The sequence below is a fragment of the Henckelia pumila genome, chromosome 1, assembly GCF_033568475.1.
Source record: "Henckelia pumila isolate YLH828 chromosome 1, ASM3356847v2, whole genome shotgun sequence".
Taxonomy (NCBI): Eukaryota; Viridiplantae; Streptophyta; class Magnoliopsida; order Lamiales; family Gesneriaceae; genus Henckelia; species Henckelia pumila.
In genome coordinates this window covers 123,013,914-123,034,943 of record NC_133120.1, presented here as the reverse complement: position 1 = coordinate 123,034,943, position 21,030 = coordinate 123,013,914, and the positions used below count along the sequence as shown (strand labels likewise).

General features: G+C 38.9%; 3 protein-coding genes and 1 long non-coding RNA gene across 5 annotated transcripts; 2 read left to right on the top strand and 2 right to left on the bottom strand.

The window, feature by feature from the left end:
* Positions 1-8,574: 8,574 nt before the first annotated feature.
* LOC140875917 (cytochrome P450 CYP749A22-like) lies at positions 8,575-12,512 on the bottom strand. 2 transcript variants are annotated; one of them, XM_073279749.1, is made up of 6 exons: positions 11,826-12,512; positions 11,516-11,739; positions 11,165-11,397; positions 10,701-11,076; positions 10,271-10,605; positions 8,575-8,879 (listed from the first exon to the last, which is right to left on the bottom strand). In XM_073279749.1, exons 1-6 carry the CDS (start codon positions 12,112-12,114, stop codon positions 8,783-8,785), a joined length of 1,554 nt encoding a protein of 517 aa, XP_073135850.1. In that variant the 5' UTR covers positions 12,115-12,512; the 3' UTR covers positions 8,575-8,782. The 2 variants fall into 2 exon arrangements, with proteins under 2 accessions (XP_073135850.1, XP_073135851.1); XM_073279750.1 differs by lacking the exon at positions 8,575-8,879 and having other exon boundaries at positions 9,770-10,605.
* Positions 12,513-12,783: 271 nt separating this feature from the next.
* On the top strand, positions 12,784-14,284 carry LOC140875059 (uncharacterized). Its single transcript, XR_012148308.1, has 3 exons — positions 12,784-13,330; positions 14,018-14,079; positions 14,154-14,284. It is a non-coding gene; the product is annotated as an uncharacterized lncRNA (long non-coding RNA).
* LOC140878878 (cytochrome P450 CYP749A22-like) lies at positions 14,092-16,253 on the bottom strand. The gene is made up of 5 exons (XM_073282503.1): positions 15,723-16,253; positions 15,424-15,647; positions 15,114-15,346; positions 14,650-15,025; positions 14,092-14,520 (listed from the first exon to the last, which is right to left on the bottom strand). The coding sequence occupies exons 1-5, from the start codon at positions 16,006-16,008 to the stop codon at positions 14,092-14,094; spliced, it is 1,548 nt and encodes a 515-aa protein (XP_073138604.1). The 5' UTR covers positions 16,009-16,253.
* Positions 16,254-16,774: 521 nt separating this feature from the next.
* On the top strand, positions 16,775-18,916 carry LOC140878883 (cytochrome P450 CYP749A22-like). The gene is made up of 5 exons (XM_073282509.1): positions 16,775-17,099; positions 17,193-17,416; positions 17,516-17,748; positions 17,833-18,208; positions 18,361-18,916. Exons 1-5 carry the CDS (start codon positions 16,814-16,816, stop codon positions 18,787-18,789), a joined length of 1,548 nt encoding a protein of 515 aa, XP_073138610.1. The 5' UTR covers positions 16,775-16,813; the 3' UTR covers positions 18,790-18,916.
* Positions 18,917-21,030: the final 2,114 nt, after the last annotated feature.

Genomic DNA, 21,030 nt, shown 5'->3' with positions numbered 1-21,030 from the left:
AGACGACTTTTCAGACTTTCCAATGCACCGATGAGCAGAAGGTGGAGACCCTTGGCTATCTTCTGTATGGGCGTGCGCGCAGGTGGTGGAGATTTACTTCTGCACCTTTTGTTGCGGCGAGAGGAGTGGCCACCTGGGCCGAGTTTCGCATAGCTTTCCAAAAGCGGTATTTTCCTCCTGCACTCCGTCAGTCGAAAGCAGGCGAGCTACTGAGTCTGCGACAAGGAGCCATGTCTATTGATGAGTATCAGCAGAGGTTCTTTGATCTGCTATCCTATTGCCCTGAGATTGCTGATAGCTCAGAGATGAAGTATAATCTGTTTCTTCAGGGCCTTAACCCTGAGATCCATGACCGTGTGGCGGTTGGCGATGACATGTCCTACGGGGGTTTGGTGAGCCGTTGTCATCAGGCGGAGGACAGCATTCGGCGGAACAGGTCTTTCCCTCAATCGAGACCTGCTAGTTCTTTGGGTCCCCGTGCCCAAACTTTCAAGAAGTCTGGATCTTCTTCTTCCTCTGGTTCTGGGGGTGTTGTCCGTTTTGGTAAGAAGGACAAGTGTGATCACTGTGGGAAGAACCATCCATCCGACAAGTGCCGCAGGGCTTCTGGAGCTTGTTTCCATTGTGGAGAGACTGGTCATATCCGGAGGGATTGTCCACAGTCTGGGGGAGGCGGTTCTGGTTCTGGTTCAGGATCGGGTTCTCAGGCTACCGTACAGCAGAGGTCGCAGGGACAGTCTGCTGGGAGTTCTCATTTGAGGCCACGAGCTTCTGGCCAGGTGTTTGCCCTGAGACATGATCAGGCTGTGGAGGAGAATGAGAAAGTCATCGCAGGTACATTTATGCTTTATGGTATACCTGCTCTTGTACTTATTGACACTGGTGCATCTCATTCCTTCATTTCTGCACGTTTTGTTAAGAGGCATAAGTTACCATGCATTGCACTAGACGTAGTGATGTCTGTTTCTACTCCGACGGGCCAATCTGCTTTGGCTAAGCGTCTAGTGATGGGTTGCCCTTTAGAGTTCGAAGGGAACGTTCTGTTGGCGAATCTCATGGTCCTGGCGATGGACGACTTTGATTGCATTCTGGGAATAGATGTGCTGACTACCTATCGAGCTTCAGTGGACTGCTATCAGAGATTAGTACGCTTTCATCCGGAAGGGAGTGAGAGCTGGTTTTTCTATGGTGAGGGAGCGCGACCCCCGATGCCTTTGGTATCAGCTTTGAGAGCCTGTCGAGCTCTGGAGTCTGGCGGGGAAGGCTACCTTATCTATGCAGTTGATTTGTCCGCTGAGAGTATTGGGATAGAGAGCATTCCTGTTGTGGATGAATTTCCAGATGTGTTTCCTGATGAGATTCCGGGTTTTCCTCCTGCTAGGGAAGTCGAGTTTGGCATAGAGTTGATGCCGGGTAATTCGCCTATTTCTAGAGCACCGTATCGTCTGGCTCCGTCAGAGATGCGTGAGTTGAAGAATCAGCTACAGGATCTTTTGGACAAGGGGTACATTCGTCCTAGTGTATCTCCTTGGGGAGCTCCTGTTCTCTTCGTGAAGAAGAAGGATGGGTCGATGCGGCTGTGCATTGACTATCGGCAACTGAATCGAGTGACTGTGAAGAACAAGTATCTGTTGCCTCGTGTTGATGACTTGTTTGACCAGCTGCAGGGCACGTCAATTTACTCCAAGATTGACTTGAGATCTGGGTATCATCAGTTGAGAGTCCGTGATCAGGACGTAGCCAAGACTGCATTTCGTACTCGCTATGGGCATTACGAGTTCCTAGTGATGCCATTTGGTTTGACTAATGCGCCGGCTATATTCATGGATCTGATGAACCGTGTCTTCAGGGAGTATTTGGACAAGTTTGTCGTGGTCTTCATTGACGACATCTTGGTGTATTCGCGTAATACGGAAGAGCATGTTTCTCACTTGCGATTGGTACTGCAGACTCTTCGAGATGAGCAATTGTACGCCAAGCTGAGCAAGTGTGAGTTCTGGATGGATAGAGTGGTTTTTCTTGGCCATATCATATCCAGGGAGGGAATTTCTGTTGATCCAAGCAAGATTGAAGCGGTACTTAATTGGTCGCGTCCGACGACAGTTGCTGAGATCCGTAGTTTTCTGGGTCTAGCAGGGTATTATCGTCGCTTCATTCTGAACTTCTCTCAGTTAGCTCGACCGTTGACGCAGCTTACCCGTAAGGGTGTGGATTTTGAGTGGTCCTCCGAGTGTGAGGAGAATTTCCGTGAGCTTCGACGGCGGTTGACTTCTGCGCCGGTGTTAGCATTACCGTCAGGATCTGGAGGGTATGTAGTTTACACGGATGCTTCTCTTCAGGGGTTAGGTTGTGTCCTGACTCAGAATGGGCATGTGATCGCATACGCTTCTGGACAGCTGAAGCTTCACGAGGACAACTACCCAGTCCATGATTTGGAATTGGCAGCCATTGTGTTCGCTTTGAAGATCTGGCGTCATTATCTTTATGGCGAGAAATTTGAGATCTTCACCGACCATAAGAGTCTCAAGTATTTGTTCACTCAGGCGGAATTGAACATGAGACAGAGACGTTGGATGGACTTGCTTAAGGACTATGATTGCGAGATTAAGTACCATCCGGGAGCTGCTAATCTCACTGCTGATGCTTTGAGTCGCAAGGTGCGACTATCCGCACTTCAGACTTGTTCGATGTCTAGTGCGATCAGTGACTGTTGTACTTCAGGTTTTACCTTCAAGCATAAGAAAGGTATGCAGAGTATCCAGATGTTTGCGATATTATCTGAGCCAGCCTTGTATTCGCGGATCCGAGATGCTCAGATGTCTGATTCGAAGACCCAGCGTTTAGCTCGTCTAGCTAACGAGGGTAGCTCGTCTGGATTTCATTATCAGTCAGATGGCTTTCTGTGTTTGTCTGGTAGGCTTGTGATTCCACAGGATGAAGAGTTGCGAGAGGAGATTTTGTCTCAGGCACATCGCACTAAGTTGAGTATTCATCCTGGGAGCAACAAGATGTACAAGGATCTACGTACTCGTTTCTGGTGGAAGGGAATGAAACGCAGTGTTTATCAGTTTGTTTCGAGATGTTTGGTGTGTCAACAGGTCAAGGCAGAGCACCGACGACCTGGAGGATTGCTTCACAGTCTGCCTATTCCTGAATGGAAATGGGAGTTTATCACTATGGACTTTGTGACCCATTTGCCGGTATCCCCGAGGAACTGTGATGCTATCTGGGTTGTGGTGGACCGACTCACCAAGTCAGCGCATTTCATTGCCTATAGCCGGGAGTACAATGTGGATCGTATGGCTCGGTTGTACATTCAGGAGATCGTTCGACTTCATGGAGTGCCTGTGAGCATTGTCAGCGATCGGGACCCCAGGTTTACTTCTAGATTCTGGGGGAGTGTTCAGCGTGCGATGGGTACTACTCTCAGTTTGAGTACAGCCTATCATCCAGAGACTGATGGTCAGTCAGAGCGCACCATCCGTACGTTAGAGGATATGCTTAGAGCGTGCGTCATGGATTTTGGTTCAGCCTGGCAGGATCATTTGCCGTTGATCGAGTTCGCTTACAACAACAGCTATCACACTAGTATTGGGATGGCACCTTTTGAAGCGTTGTATGGGCGACGTTGTCGTACTCCACTCTTCTGGGAAGAAGTGGGGGAGAGACAGGCTGAAGGACCGGAGTTTATCCAGCAGGCGATAGACATTGTTGATCAGATCAAGAAACGGATTAAGACTGCACAGGATCGTCAGGCCAGCTATGCTAATATCAAGCGTAGGCCTTTGCAGTTCGAGGTCGGGGAGAAAGTGTTTCTGAGAGTGTCACCTTTCCGCAAGATTCTCAGATTTGGCCTTAAGGGCAAGTTGTCTCCCAGATTTATCGGTCCGTTTGAGATCTTAGAAAGCATTGGCGATTTGGCTTATCGACTAGCTTTGCCACCGCATCTATCCAGTATTCACGACGTGTTCCACGTATCTCTGTTGAGAAGGTATGTGGCGGATGAATCTCACATTCTGCAGCGGTCTGATGTTCAGGTGGATAAGGATTTGACTTATGTTGAAAAACCTCTTCGTATCCTGGATTATAAGGATAAGGTTTTACGGAACAAAGTCATTCCTTTGGTTTTAGTTCAGTGGCAGCGCAGAGGCACTGAGGAAGCTACTTGGGAGCTTGAGGACAGGATGCGTAAAGACCATCCTGAGTTGTTTTGATTTCATTCTTTAAGTTGTATTCAGTTGCAAACTCTGTAAACGTTTGATTTGAATAAAGAATGTTTCTGATTTCTGTATTTGCATTCGGTACTTAAGATCTGTTTTCGAGGACGAAACATCTTAAGTGGGGGAGAATGTAGTAGCCCAAACCCTAATTGAGTAATTAAGGATTAATGCTAATTAAATAAATTGGGGATTGGACGGATCGGAAGCTCCGAAGGGACGATCGGAAGCTCCGATCGGGATCGGAAGCTCCGATGAGGATCGGAGGCACCGATGATATTACGTCATCCATGACGTGTGGCTGGATCGGAAGCTCCGATCAGGATCGGACGTTCCGATCACCCCTATCCGGAGTCATCAAGTGATATTTTGACACGTGGCAGATCAGGATCTTTGGAAGCTCCGATGGCAGGATCGGACGTTCCGATCGAGGTTCGGACGTTCCGATCAAGGATCGGAAGTTCCGATCGTTGTCTATAAATAGAAGGCCGAGACTTCATTTCTCCTTGCCAATTCCGGATTTCCTCTCTATTTCTAGTTCTTTTGGAGCTGTTCTAGTCTTCTTTGGCTTGGTCCGGAGGTCGGAGAGGCGTTCGGTAGTCGTAGCAGAGTTGTGCCCAAGTTCTGGAGGCATCGACATCAAAGGACTAACAACGGACGAAGGTATAGCTTTTGCTTCCTATAAATATTTAGGAGTATGCAATAGCTTAGTTAAGGGTTTTAGAGCACTATTATGATAGTAGTATCATTTCGCTGTGTAGGCGGACTTTAGGCTTGGACTTAGAGCTGGTAGTGCCTACCTGGTATTTGAGGTACGAAAGTACTGTTCGAGATATCCTGACTGAGTATGCATGTATTATGTGACTGCATGATTTATATGCCATGATATTATGCTGCATTCATTTGCATCTTGCTGTATCTCCTTCGAGATGTCTGTTAGTAGGGTTGTACCCTATCCTGTTAGTGGATTGGACTTCCATCGATTTGGGTCCGGCGTTTCCACGGTTATCTCGGTATGGGAGCCACCTCCTGAAGCGACGGCACAGCGTGCTACATACCAGGGCCCGGTCTGTCTCTGTTATCTGATCCTTGACCTCGAGTCTATAGGGAGTTCACTTTGCATGCATGTATACTCATACTCTCGCACTGAGCGTTTTATGCTCACGTCTCGTACTCTGTATTTTTTGGACACCCTGTTCCATGGGGCAGGTTTGCGATTGGACGAGGAGGGTGGATCCAGGAGGGGCTAGTCAGCGGTTGGCCGGCTGGAGCTTCGCTTAGGTTTTATTACTGTTGTTTGGGTTTATACAGCTATTCGATTTGGTTGTATATTATTGGATAATTACAGATTCCTTTTCTTGGGATTGTATTTTGTTTATGGATTCCGCAGTTTTATTCTGATATCTGTTTTATTAAGTTAATTGCATGCCTAAGTTCTGTTTAGTAGGTGATCCGGGTAAGGGTCACTACACAGACCATGTGATAAATGTACCTTGATGTTCATATGCCCTCTTTGTCGCTATCCACCAACTCTTTGCAAGTCCATGTAGTTGATGAATCACCAATCTCACACGATGATCATCTGTATAGTCGAGGGACTCGAATAACTGCTCAATATCCTATAGCCAATTTTCACAATCCACAACATTCTCAGTTCCTTGCAACTTCGGTGGTTTAAATGACTAGAATCGTTTCATAAGTTTCTCCATCGGATTAGCATCACCAAACACATCAGTAGCAGTACTGCTCTATCCATGTTCAGGTGCTGTCGCTGGTATTTGTGCAGCATTAGTCTGTTCAGGCTGATTTACTGCCAATGTCTGTCTAACTCTCGGTGCTGGTCGGGGAGGCATATCTGATAATCAAACAGATTAGTGTCCAGTTCACTATCATATCATAACACATTTCTGTTTCAGGCCCTCCTCTGATTAGCACTTTCATGCATCTTCAAGAGATCGAGTTCTGATTCATACTTATTCAATACATGCTGTTACTCAACTTCAGAAAATCAGATAACATGTAATTTGAAAGACTACACTACATACACTTCTCATTTAATCACAAGATCATGTGATCATAAACATCGGAAGGTAATAAATCATATACATACAAGTATGAAATCATTAAATAAAGCATTCAATTAAACTCGATCTACCCCGCTCATCTATTCTCAGTTCGAGAAACTTAACTCTCTGATACCACCTGTTGTGAAGCCTCGGGTTGCTAATCTCATTCTTAGGGCAATTAGTAATTAAACATCATTAATAAACAAAGGAAGGAATAAGATCAAACAATTTTTTTTTTCAAACGGGTGCGCGGGGTCGGTCAAAAAGAGCAGATCCTTCGCCCCCTTAACCCAAGTCTTGGGTTGAGAACAAAATAGGCAGCGCTCGGTCCGTTAAAAAGAGCAGACCGAGCACAACACTGTGCAGCCTTGTGCTCTGGTTTTTTACAGCATAATTTGATCATTCCAACCCCTCAATTTCAACATAATGATGTCCCAAAACATGTAGATATATATAGAACAAGATCTAAACATGTTTATAACAAGCTAATACATCAAAGTAGAGGTTTGAATCCAACCAAAAACATGAAATTATACAAAGTGTTCATCAATTCTTCAAGAACAACAACTAGAGTGTTTTCTAACATGCTTTCTAAACTTAATATACATTGTTGCAACTACAACAACCCGAGTCCACATCTCTAGACTCTCTCATGAGCTACCCTCGTCGACTTTGGCCAGCTCCTGCCCCATCTGTTGCCATGCACACATAGAAAACAAAGAAACAGCCGGATAAACTCCGGTGAGAAAACATTCCCAGTATAATTGACATATATAAAGCGTTAAATAAATCGCATCGACTCTATTCATATCGACTCAACAATAGAGTAAATAACGCATATATCGATTAAGAATTGATTCATAATTCGTCATTGCCATCAAGATTCGTAACCGATCTTGATATGGATATCCATCTATCGTAGTCATTCTGGACTAGAAAATAAGATCGCCTCAGATCTTGGGATAGAATCAATTCAATATCATATCATATCATCATCATATCGACTTAAACTCAAAGATCCACTACCTGAGATGGATCGACAACATCAAATTCAAAACAAAACTATAACAAGTATGTGGCTTTGGCGGGACAACTCAAGAAGCGTCATTCTCAAGTTTCAAAATCCCTGACTCGCGATGTCGTCATTATACCTTCGTATTTCTCGGTTCTGAATACTTCAAATCTGAAACACAATATCAAAACATACATATTAAACTGTTTTCAAGTCTATCATTTTAGAATTGATTCAAAATCATCAATAATCTTCAATCAAAACCACTTCAACCTCGTCTTCTTCTTCTTTGGTTTAAAGTTGAGGTTCTTGAGTCAATAGTCTCCGATTAAACTCTGAACTGAAAATAAAATTGCTACAACGTCAATAACATATCAAGTAACGTCTCAGCTCAATCATCGGCTATCAAAACGATCGCAAAATGCAAATCGACGGCGTAGCGATTGAAAATCGATAACCGACGAAATATTGAAACCATTTCCAACTTCGAATACAATTCATATGTATATCATATCAGTGATAACAACTAATAGCAAGATAACAGCAGCTATAACCATCGAACACAAGCTGAAAATCAGGATTAAGTACAAGCAACATGAATTCTTCGAGCCGGTTTCGATATCGGAATGTAGAAATGTTGAAGAACATAATCAAAGTGTAAAATCTAATATCTGCTCATATACTGATCTCGAAACCTAAAAAACATCATAATACTTACAAGAAATTGAAGCCCTCGTCACAAGAATTCCAGAACAATTTACGGAATCAAAATCGGCCAATCGGATCAAAAGATACGGCGATTTGAAAATCGGAATTTCAATAAAAAAACGAAGAAGGTTTCGGCTTTGTTCAGAGTTTCTCTCAACTTTCTGAATTTCTTAACTAACTTACACGTATATTCTGAATAATATAATTCATAATCGGATAACTTTAGGTACAATTGCAATTTAGCCCCTGAAACTTCAAAAATTGCAATTAAGTCCTCGGCCCTTATTTTAATTCAATTTCAATCCTAAATAATTTAAGAATATTATAATTTAAATCAAAACTCTAAATACTCTCAAATTAAATATACTCGGATTAAAATTAAATTACCTCGGATTATATTAAATAATCCTGGATTAAATTAAATAATCATGGGCCTTACACAAACTCTCCCTTTAACTTCATTAAAAACTGGTCACACTTGCTAGTCTCATGTACTTTTTGGACAACAATGAGTCCTTCAAGAGGTACATTTGCATACACAATATCAGTGTACTCAGCCCAAAAATTCTCAAAGGAATAATAAAACTCCTGGATTGACATGCTCCCTTGACTGAGTTGTTCCAACTCGAGTTCCAAATGATACCTTATTTTTGCGTTGCTTTGGTTATAAACTGTCTTCAAGTAACCACACATTTCTTTAGAAGTCTTATAAGGCTTGAGATTGAGAAGAATGGAAGGGTCCACACTCCCAAGGATCCAAGACATAATCTGAGTATTCTTCACCTCCCATTATACATATTCTTTCTCCTTCTCGTTGCTATGTGCAGGATTTGTGTCATCAGTATGACCCCATAATTCCTTTTCCTTAACAAAGATCTGGAATTGGAATGCCCAAACAGAATAACTCTTGCCATTAAATCGAACAAGAAAATGTTCTGATCGTTCAAAAGACATGATTCAACTAGAAAAACACAAATTTAGATATCAAGTCCAAGAAAACACCAAGATCTCGGAGCGAGAAACGAAGGCAGGCAATATTGAAATGATCTCAGAATTTTGGCTCCGATACCATGACAAATTTAAGCGAGAGTTTTTTGAAAAAAAAAACTGTTCACTTTATTTACAAAAAAAGATTACAATATATAGACATCAAGCATAATCAAATCCCTTGATCCTAGCCCTATTATAAGAATAAATATAGCATAATTACGGCAAGAATATATACAATAATATAATGGAAATCTTAAACATATATTCAAGGGATTAAATAAGGAAAGAATATATTGACAGTAAATTCCTTGAAAACTTTGAAAGAAAATTTCGAAACTAGGGTAGGGGAGATGATGTCTGCTAGCTTGAAAAAGAGAGAAAGAAGAAAAGATTTTCACATCATCAATTTTTCGATGTCAAACATTTTCGGGTGTCATGTGATCAGTGCTCTATTGGAATAAAATAAAAATTAACAAAAACGCAAAGCTACAGAACCTAAACATAACTTCTATGAATTAGAAGACCAAATAAGGAGGGAAAACATAACAAACAAATTTTTTTTATTTTGCTTGCTAGAAAATCTCTCAAACACTACCTTAGTTTTTCATGTCATGCATAATAAATTCTTTTAATAATTTAGATTAATTATGTTTTGCAGGTAACGTCAGAAGTCAGAACACATCTTTAGCTTGTGCAATAAAAAATTGCAGAATATAAGTTCCAATCGAATCTGGAACATTGTCAAATTGCAGAAAATAGTAACAAGTCCTATTTTAGCTTCTTCCATTGATTTAAGCTTTCATAGCCTAATAAAATGCTGATTAATCTGGTGGTCGGTGCAGAGTAGGATCAATATGGTCAGACGGGAAGGGATGCACGATTTGGTAAAATATGTTGAATGTCGAAATGAAAGGGATGTTGCGATGCGACTCCGTATTATTCTCCATTGTTGCGTTGTTCATCACAATTTACATGCCCAAATTCTACTTCTTAGAATAATAGCTAGGCAGGGAACATTACAGTTTTTCAAGCACACCAGCTAAATTGTACTCTAAAGTGCAGTAGTTTTAGTACTCTTAGTTGGTGTTTGAGAGAGCTTCTCAACTTTTTCTTAACAAAATTTTGAAATTTTGTTAAAAAAAAGTTGAGAAGTGCTTCCTAGAAGATGTTTTCAAGCACTATTTTAGAGAGATTTGAGGATGACTTTCACACCATATTTTGGCGTGAGAATAAAAATTTGGGCAGGTTGGTGGATGTAGTTTGGAGAGATAACGAACTTGAATCGCTGCAGGATCATTGAGAGCGCGATCTTGGCTTCATTGGTTGTGAAGTTTAATCCTACACAAGTCCGAGGCCCCATACCGAATGGCAAAAAGGCAGCAGCATTGTTATTGGTAGCTTTTGCCACGCCTCCAGCGAATCTCTCTGATTTGAAAAGATCAGCATCTTCTCCCCAGATTTGAGTATTGTGGTGCAGTGCTGCAATTGGGATGAAAATGTTAGTATTCTGAGGAAGAATCAGATTCCCTAGTTTAACTTTCTTTGAAACTTTTCTTGTCAGTGTAAGGGCTGGAGGATAAAGTCGGAGGCATTCGTTTATGATCAGGTTCATCTGCACAAAAATTAAAATTTATCAAAGAAAACATCAAGAATTGTTGCTTACACATTGCTTCCACAAGTAGCCGTGTAATAAGAATATCAGATTACCGTTCTTAATCTTGCAACACCATCTGAATTCGGCGCGTTGAACCCAAAAGTTTCCTTCACCTCTTCTCTCGTTTTTTCTTGCCAGTCTTCGTGTATTGCGAGAAGCATGATGCACCAAGCAAGTAGGCTAGTGGTGGTAAGATGTCCAGCACCATATATTACCTTGATCTCATCGATCATCTGTTCGGGTGTGATCCGTTTCTTTATATCGGATTCATGTCTGATCTTCACAAGTTGGCCTAAATAATCACTTCCAAAATCTCCCAACTTTGCATTTGGTAAACTTTCCCTCTTCTTTACCAGTTCCATGACAGAATCCTTGATCCCTTTTTCGAGCTTCTCCGCTTCAACCTCATCATCGGACTTCAAAACCATGCTGAAAAATTTAGCAAACTAACTTTTAGAAGAAAAACCCACCAAGAATTTGGCGAGTATAAGACTTTTTGTTAGCTCTTAGCACAAACCTGATACCCGGGAATCTGATTTTATTTACATTTCTGACAGTTGTGGCAGTTAACTTGGCCACCATTTCAAAGATATACTTCCCTTCCAAGTAACTACTTCCAAACGCTGTTCTTGATATCACTTCAGTAGTCAGCAGTCCAAATTCCTTAAACACATCAATCTCTTCCCCATCGTAATGTTTCCACTTTTCCAGCATCGTGGAAACACTTGAACTCATCTCCGGAACCATGCTCTGCACATAGAACACTACTTCAGATTTCGTCGTGCACTGAGCTAATAAGGCAGTACAAGCCACAGATTTAATGCAGTGAGTCATTGAAAAATAAGCAACGTACGTCAAGAGTACTTACTTTTAGACTTTCTGAATGAAAGGTGTGATTAGCTAGTTTCCTTATCCTCTCCCATTTTTCACCTTCATTAGTAATTAGTGCCTCCCCAAGCAATTTTTTTGCATATCCTTCCATGTCCATTTTTGGAAAGAAACCTTCTTTATTCATCAATATCTCTTTAACAAGCTCGGGCTCGCTGATGAACAATTGACCTTGCGAACCATGCCAGTTTAGAAAATTCATCCCTGTCACCAAGCAACATGCATGCTCAGCAATCCACATAGACAGACAGACAAAAAACAAGAAGAAAAATTCGAAAACATGTCCTTACCATATGTTTTTATCCACGCATATACGTGAGGCTGAGTTCTTCGAAATATATCATGGGTTATGTCTGTAGACGACGTTGCTTCCATGGATCGCCGCAAGATGTCAGAGACATCCTTAGTACTTCCATGGGGGAAACTGTAAGGTGGACCTCTGATTCCCTGTGAAGCCATGAAAGCTTGTAGTTGAAGCGGATTCCACCATACCTTGTGGAGGAATCTAACAGCTTTCAAAAGAAAGAACATGCAAAGAACACTCGAAAGAACAAGCACAAAAATTTCGATGGCAGCCATTTACAGCAAACAACGAAGTTACTAGATGATTTATTTTTATATCTGCCTAAATTTTGTGAAATCAGAAGGTAAGGAGAATCTTTTATAAGAAGAAAGAAGGACAATAGTCCAACTCTGTCTTTGGCTTTACTTTCATTTATTGTATAGTTCAGACATGCTTGTGAAGTTGAGGAAACATTATAAACTTTTGCAAGCTAATTATGCAGATTACATATTTTTGGATCTTGGTATTGACTGCCGTTTTTGGTGACAACTGCCCCGATCTTAAATGAAAAATTGTCTCAATCATTCTCTAAATGAACAGGACAAAAAATAATATATAGGTATCACGTATGCATTTTCAGAATCACTTGATATGTGCTAGCTACATCTTCTGTAATTGAGGAATAGTACGTACTTGTGTGTTTATGATTTGAATGTGTTGTGGTATTGTCAAGGTTCACACTGATTTCATGGTTTGAATTGTATTTCATTTTTGAAAACTACCCTTCACCATCTCTCACTAAAGTTAAGAAATACAAGTTGCTTCACAAGTCTTTCACATCTTCAATGTATTATGGATCAATAAAGAACAATAAAGGTGACATAATTTGACAAAAACCCATTTCATATAAAAATTCAGCAGTTGTTTCCTCTTCGATGAAGCCACGAATCCTAGGATATATTTAACCAAATCATCCTTCTCATCCTTGCTTTAGGTCAATATCCATTTTTCTTGGACCACCAGATTTCAATATAGTACTACAATTATTGCTGTTTTATATAAGTTTATTCTTAAAACTTGATCAATAATGGAGGGACATGCTAGACAATACTATAGCTTTGCGTCCACGCCAGAATCACTTATTGCAAGCTCTATTTTTCTGTAAAATCCCTTTTTGGATTATTCAAGAAAGTTTGGTCCAAACCGATTCGGTTACAAAGCCTGATGCAATCTCTAGGCAAAAATAATTCCCAAGAATTAATCTACCACATCTTGGATTGTTCGTTCATGGGCAGGTACGGTAAGAAATTTTCACCAAAATTTGAATTTTAGTAATCAAGTTTCTGAATCATGTCGATCTTTTCCTCTGCATGGGAGCCAACTCTCTGAATTGGCTTGGTCTTCAAAGCGCTCAGCTGAAAGTCATAGAAGCCTGGATTTCGGAACAGTTTGAAATCATTCATTAATTGCCACACTCAACCGTGGAATGATTTTTGGCAACTTTCACCACAGGTTATTCCTGTGTCTAATTTTGAATTTTTTCGAAATTCGTCTTAAATATCTTGCTCAAACTGAAGCATTGTCATAATATGAGTAGGTTAATTATAGTCATGTACACTTTACTAAACAATTTGCTGGTGTAGACATCCATTCCACAGGCATAAGGCCTAACGAATTAGAGCTCCCATGAACTGTTGGCATAGTGTGAATTTGCTTACATTATTCTATCCTCATTTCTGCTTGCAATTATTGGTCCACTGAAATATTTAAGAAAATGATTTCTAGTCAAATTGAAAATATTGGTAATAGGACGATTGAGATACCCAAGTTGTCGAGCTGCTACGAGCTATGAAATGCTTGTGATTTCAGTTCCAAGTTGAAACATAAGAATAGCACAAGTAGCCATTTAGGAGCGCAATCAGGCTAGGACCGAAAGATCTCCTACATATCTCCATTAGTGATTAAAGTTATGACTTTGACTTGTTAACCAGTCATGTTTTAGCTTCTTCCTTTGATTTAAGTTTTTGTAGTCTAATAAAATGCATATAAATCTAGTGGTCTGTGAAAGTAGGGTACATTCAATTAGACTGAAAGAATTGGTTTTGTTAAATGCATTGAATGACAAATGAATGGGATAATTTTTAAACAATGCGACTCTGAATTATTCTCTTCACTGAATAAGTTTATTTGTTAATACAGACTAATAGACAGGGCGCATCACAGTTTTCCCAGCACACCAATTAAAAAGTACACTAAAGTCGGTAGTTTTACTCTTAAATGGCTTTGAGTATGACTTTCACACCATTTTTCGGCATGATAATGAAAATCTCAGCAGGTTGGTGGATGTAGTTTGGAGAAAGAACGAACTTGAATCGCTGCAGAATCATTGAAAGCGTGATCTTGGCTTCATTGGTTGTGAAGTTTAATCCTACACAAGTTCGAGGCCCCATACCGAATGGCAAAAAGGCTGCAGCATTGTTCTTGGTAGCTTTGGCAATGCCTCCAGCGAATCTCTCTGGTTTGAAAAGATGAACATCCTCTCCCCAGATTTGAGGATTGTGGTGCAGTGCTAAAATTGGGATGAAAATGTTGATATTCTGAGGAAGAGTCAGATTCCCTAGTTTAACTTTCTTTGAAGCTTTTCTCGTTACCATAGACGCCGGAGGATAAAGCCTGAGGCATTCGTTTATGATCAGGTTCATCTGCACAAAAAATAACAATGATAAACCAAAACATCAACAACCATTACCGTCAGATTTTGTGAAAGAAAAACTCAAAAACACTTTTTTTTTAAACAATCCCAAACACTATCTAAATGTATATCAAATTACCGTTTTTAGTCTTGCTATGTCATCTGAATTTGGAGTGTTGAACCCAAAAGTCTCCTTCACCTCTTCTCTTGCTTTTTCTTGCCAATCCTCGTGTATCGCGAGAAGCAGGACACACCAAGCAAGTAGGGTCGTGGTCGTTAGATGTCCAGCGCCATATATTATCTTGATCTCATCAATCATGTGTTCAGTCGTGATCCTTCTACGTACATCGGATTCATGCCTGATCTTCACAAGTTGTCCTAAATAATCACTTCCAAAATCTCCCAACGCTGCACTTGGTGAACTTTCCCTCTTCTTTACCACATCCATGATCGAACCCTTGATTCTTTCTTCAAGTTTCGCCGCTTCAACTTCATCATCGGATTTAAATATCATGCTGAAAAATTTATCAAACTAACTGTTAGAAGAAAAACCCTTTAGGAACTTGATCAACATACGACTATCAAGCCGCGCGTAACACAAACCTCAGGCCTGGAAATCTGATGTTATTTACATTTCTGACAGTTATGGCAGTTAACTTGGCCGCCATTTCAAAGGTACTCTTCCCTTCCAAGTAACTACTTCCAAACGCTGTTCTTGATATCACTTCAGTAGTCAGCAGTCCAAATTCCTTATAGACATCAATCTCCTTCCCGTCGTAATCATTCCATTTTTCAAGCATCGCCGAAACACTCGAACTCATCTTTGGAACCATGCTCTGCACACAAACACAACTCCTTTAGATTTCGTCCACAGTTAGTAAAGTTCACTCACCCTACTTGCAGTAAGAGTTACTTTTAAACTTTCTGAATGAAAAGCGTGATTCGCCAGTTTCCGTATCTTCTCCCATTTTTCGCCTTCATTAGTAATGAGTGACTCCCCTTGCTTTTTTTTCATATATCCTTCCATGTCCATCTTTGGAAACGAACCTTCTCTATTCATCAATATCTCTTTAACAAGCTCAGGTTCAGAAATGAACAACCGGCCTTGCGAACCATGCCAGTATAAAAAATTCGTCCCTGTCACCAACAAAACATGCTTGGCAATCCTGACAGATAAACAATAAGTTACCTGAAAGATTCGAAACATCTTACCATATTTTTTTATCCATGTATAGACATGAGGCTGACTTCTTTGGAATACATCATGCGTTATGTCCGAAGACGAGGCTTCCATGGATTGGCGTACCATGTTGGCTATTTCCTTAGTACTTCCACTAGGGAAACTGTAAGATGGACCTCTGATTCCCTGCGAAGCCAAGAAAGCTTGTGATTGCATTGGATTCCACCATACTCTGTGGAGGAATGAAGCGAGTTTCAGAAGAAAGAACAAGCAGAGAACACTCGAAAGAACAAGTACGAAAATTTCGACATCAGCCATTGTCTCTGAACAGCAAAGTAACTCGATGATTGATCTTTTATATCAGCTGGGACTTTGTGCAATCAAGAAGAGAGTCTTTTATGAGAGGAATAAGACATATAGTAGTCCTATTTTATCTCTGTTTTTACTTTCAACTAATGTATAATTTATACACTTTCCCAATAAGCAAAGTAACTTTTGTATATTTCGAGACCTTGGCATTCGGTTGCTGTTTTCATTGACAATTTTCCTAATCTAAAATAAAATAAGTGTATTAATCTTTTATAATTGCTGAATATTGTATGTGCGTGTTTGATGATATTTATTATTATATTAGGGAGGTGTACCAAGATTCACAATGATTTCTTGGTTTGAATTGTATAATTCATCCTTGAAAATGATAGTTTACCAGCAATCTTTAGAAAAACAGAAGGTGCTTCCCAAATGTTTTGTTTGGTGCATCAAAAAACTATAAAGAACACTAAAGAGTTGCATCATATGCAAAAATCCCTTAATAAGAAAATTGGGCAGTCTTCCCCTCTTCGATCAAGCCAAGAACCGTCGATATATTTAACGAAATCATCCCTTTCATCCTGACATCAGGTCTCCGATTTTGCAGGGACCACCAGATTTCATTTCATTATAATCCACTATGAAAGATTTGAATCAATGGAAGGAGCCAAAACATGACTAGTTATAACTCTAGTACAATTATTGCTGTTTTTATATAGGTTTATTCTTAAAGTTGATCAGTAATGGAGATATAAGAGACAGTACTATAGCTTTGTGTCCATGCCGGAATATTACTTGTAATCAAGAAAACATTATGGCTATTTTTGTACAGATAATCACCCTTCTTGCAAGCTCTGTTTTCTTATATTTCTTGTCAACCGTTTTCGGATTTCTTAAGAAAGTGTGGCTGAATCCGATTCGAGTGCAGCACATAATGAAATCACAAGGGATAAATGGTCCTTCATATGAATTTCTACATGGAAACACAAAGGAAATTATCAGTATGAGAAGGGCTTCTATGAAGAAAGCAATGGGAGGTATTTCACATAACATATTCCCAAGAATTTTACCCCATGTTCATTCATGGGCAAACCTGTATGGTAAGAGTTAAATTCTAAGCAAATCTTCAAAGTCATGGGTCACTTTTCTCAATTTGACCTCTGAATGCTTCAGTCTTTTTCCTTTTTACACAGGTGCCAACTTTCTGACTTGGTATGGTTTTCAAGCTCAGCTGGTGGTGACCGAACCCGAGCTTGTTAAAGAAATACTCACCAATAAAAATGACTACTACCCCAAAATAGATATCGAAGGGTATGCACAGAAGCTACTCGGAGATGGTCTATCATCTTCCAAAGGCGAAAAATGGGCAAAGATGCGAAAATTGGCTAACCATGTTTTTCATGCCGAAAGCCTAAAAGTAACAAGGACGCGATATCTATGATTCTTTGAGATAAAATACTTCCGAAAATGTTCCTGAGTGAAACAGCCTAAAATTTTATCTACTATGTATACACAGGACATGATTCCTGTGATGATCCAAAGCGCGGAGACAATGCTGGAGAAATGGAAAGAATATGAAGGAAAAGAGATTGAGGTATTCGAAGAGTTCAGAATATTGGCATCGGAAATCATTTCCAGGACAGCTTTTGGCAGCAGTTATCTAGAAGGGAAGAATGTTTTTGATATGCTGATGAATCTGACATTAATAGTTTCAAGAAATGCTCACAAAATTAAGTTTCCTGTGATCAGGTATAACTACTACATATTCCTGGATTCTTGAACCTCGACTGATTAATTCCCTGGAATTAACGCAGTAGTTAAATTGTATTCCAGCCGATTCTTGAAAAGCAAGGATGATCACGAATCCGAGAGGATAGAGAAAGGGATTCAGGATTGTATAATGAAGATAATAAGCAAAAGATTTGAACAAAGAAGTGGAAACAGAGAAAGTTCCAGGCCTGATTTTCTTGGAAAGCTCCTGGAAATGTACGAGGATCCTGATGAAAACAAGAGGATTTCTGTTGAAGATATAGTCGACGAGTGCAAGACATTTTACTTCGCAGGACATGAAACGACAACATCGTTGCTCACGTGGATGATTCTTCTTCTATCTTTGGACGAAGAATGGCAAGAGAAAGCAAGGAAAGAAGTGATGGAATTGTTTGGTGAACAGAATCCTACTGAAGATAGCATAGCCAGGCTGAAAATTGTAAGTAATTTGAACATCCCCTGTGGAATTGGCATAGTTTCTTGGGAGCAAACAAAATCAAAACACTAGTAAACTTTTCAATACCTTTCCATGCTTAATTATTACCCTCAAAAAACATTTCTCTTATCTGCACTCTGTTTTTGATCCTGCAGATGAATATGATCATCGAGGAAGCTTTGAGACTGTATCCTCCCGTACCAGCAATCAAAAGAAAGGTCGAAAAGGAAACCAAACTGGGAAAACTAACTCTGCCACCACAAATCGAGCTGTACATTTCCCCTTTGGCACTTCACCACGACTCCAAAATATGGGGGGAAGATGTTCATCTCTTCAAACCAGAAAGATTTGCTCAAGGGATTGTGAAAGCAGCCAACGGGATCTCGGTTGCGTTTTTGCCTTTTGGCTTCGGACCAAGAACGTGTGTTGGCCTGAACTTCGCCATAGTTGAAGCGAAAATCGCCCTTTCGATGATTCTTCAACGCTACAGATTCGTACTTTCACCAGGTTATGTTCACTCTCCGGTTCAGATTTTCATGGTTCGTCCGCAACATGGAGTTCAAGTTATCCTGCATAGAATTTGATCCACCACCATTCACATGAATGCATGGAACACTGAACATATATGGAGCTCTTTTTCTTCTTGCAATGTTCATGTATGTTTGATTCACAATTGTATAAAAAAAAGGGTAATGTACACGTTGGGTTACACATTGGACATGAAATTAAATGATTATCCTACATGTATTTTTGAAAGATTTTTTCCAAATAAAGTGTAGGGATAATCATGTAATTACAAATGCAATGTGTAACCCAACGTGTAACCCTCAGTGTACATGTAGCATTACCCAAAAAATAAACAAATTTCGATTTACTAGCAATGGTTATAATATGGGTTAATTGTCAATCACTCCCTAAACCACTTTATAACTTATTTATAAATCCCTACATAAATAAAACTTACTTTCAACTCCCTGGAGAGAGAAACTTTTGTTTCTAAATACCAATTTTACTCTTATCTTTAAAAAAAAAAAAAAAGAGAATGGATAATAAAACAAAACTAATCCAAATAGTATATATATAAAAATTCAAATTAAAATCAAAGAACATAAACCATATCATATACATGCTTATGTTGATACAGGAGCAAGTATGTGTTTAGGAAGCAAGCATATACTTCCAAATCATTATTGGAAGAAATATGATAAAGGATTAAAAGTTCGAATAGGAGACGGATCAATAATCATGCTTAATACAGTAGCAGAAAAATTAAAAATAGAAATAGAAGAAACAAAATTTGTAATACCCATTATATATCAAATAGAATCAGGAATGGACATTATAATAGGAAATAACTTTTTAAGAGAATATCTTCCCTTTACACAATTTGAAGATCACATAATTTTAAACAAAGGGTCATCAATGATTTACATTCCCAAAATACGAACAGCATTTCGCGTAGGAAATGAAGGATTTACAAAGAATTTTCATAAACGAAATACAAATCCAATAGAACTAAAAATAGAAAATATTTTAACGATTAATCTTGAAAAGAAATCATGAAGAAAATTCATGATATATGTTCTGAAAATCCTCATTCTGAAAATTAAGAAAAGAAAACAATGCATTGCTTCAATAAAACTCAAAGACCCTAATATCACAATCCGTGAAGCACCAAGAAGATGTAACATGGATGATGTAAAAATATTTGAAAAAGAAGTTCAAGAATTATTAAAACTTAAGATAATCATCCCTAGTAAAAGTCCACACTCTTCACCAGCCTTTTATGTTAGTAAGAAAGATACTGATAAGAAAAGAATGGTAATTGATTATCGAAAGATGAATAAAGCAATAATTATGGATGGATATTATATCCCAAATAAGAATGATTTACTATCTTATATAGGAGAAATGAAATATTTTTTCAGTTTAGATTGTAAATCAGGATTCTGGCAAATTCAACTAGAACCACAAACACAATTACTTACAGCATTCAGTTGTCCAAAAGGACAGTATCAATGGACTGTATTACCTTTCGGACTTAAACAAGCACCAGGTATCTTTCAAAGATATATGGATGAATCTTTTAAATCATATATAGATTTTTGTTGTGTTTATATAGATGACATATTAATTTATTCAAAAACATTAGATCAACATTATAAAGATCTCATGACAGTTTTAGATATTTGTCATAAAGATGGAATTAAACTTTCTGAAAAGAAAGCACAATTATTCAAAACAAAAATAAATTATTTAGGATTACAAATAGAAGATGGAAAACATTGTTTACAACCGCATATACTTAAGAAAATTCATGATTTTCCTAGTGAAATCAAGGATAAAGATCAATTAAGAAGATTTTTAGGATTATTAACTTATTCTGGAAATTACATTAAGAAACTTGCAGAAATCAGAAAACCTCTTCAGGTAAAACTTAAACAGGACTATAAGTGAAAATGGTCGAAAGAAGATACTAATTACATAGACACTATTAAAAAGAAAATAATTAGTAATCTTCCTGAATTATATTTTCCTTCAAATAAAGATATAATAATAATTGAAACAGACTCTTCAGATGAATACTGGGGAGCATGTTTAAAAGCTTATACTGGAGAAAGAAATTTAGAAGAACTTACTAAAACAGCTACTAGAAATAATGAAGAATTATGCAACTATACATCAGGAACTTTTCAAGGTGCACAATTAAATTATCATTCGAATGAAAAAGAATTATTAGCTTTAATATTCACAATTAGAACTTATGAAATTTATCTTATTTCTAAACCATTTTTAGTAAGAACAGATAATATAAATTTAACATA

What these genes read in the sequence shown, in the direction of transcription:
- LOC140875917 (XM_073279749.1), bottom strand. Translation starts at nt 12,114, where the DNA reads ATGGCTGCCATCGAAATTTTTGTGCTTGTTCTTTCGAGTGTTCTTTGC. An exon ending in ATCAGATTCCCGGGTATCAG is followed by an intron (nt 11,077 to 11,164) that starts GTTTGTGCTAAG and finishes TAAATTTTTCAG; the next exon opens with CATGGTTTTGAAGTCCGATG. An exon ending in GTGTTGCAAGATTAAGAACG is followed by an intron (nt 10,606 to 10,700) that starts GTAATCTGATAT and finishes ATTTTTGTGCAG; the next exon opens with ATGAACCTGATCATAAACGA.
- LOC140878878 (XM_073282503.1), bottom strand. Translation starts at nt 16,008, where the DNA reads ATGGCTGATGTCGAAATTTTCGTACTTGTTCTTTCGAGTGTTCTCTGC. An exon ending in TACATGGATAAAAAAATATG is followed by an intron (nt 15,648 to 15,722) that starts GTAAGATGTTTC and finishes TGTTGGTGACAG; the next exon opens with GGACGAATTTTTTATACTGG. An exon ending in ATCAGATTTCCAGGCCTGAG is followed by an intron (nt 15,026 to 15,113) that starts GTTTGTGTTACG and finishes TAAATTTTTCAG; the next exon opens with CATGATATTTAAATCCGATG.
- LOC140878883 (XM_073282509.1), top strand. Translation starts at nt 16,814, where the DNA reads ATGGCTATTTTTGTACAGATAATCACCCTTCTTGCAAGCTCTGTTTTC. An exon ending in ATTAAGTTTCCTGTGATCAG is followed by an intron (nt 17,749 to 17,832) that starts GTATAACTACTA and finishes ATTGTATTCCAG; the next exon opens with CCGATTCTTGAAAAGCAAGG. An exon ending in GCATAGCCAGGCTGAAAATT is followed by an intron (nt 18,209 to 18,360) that starts GTAAGTAATTTG and finishes TTGATCCTGCAG; the next exon opens with ATGAATATGATCATCGAGGA.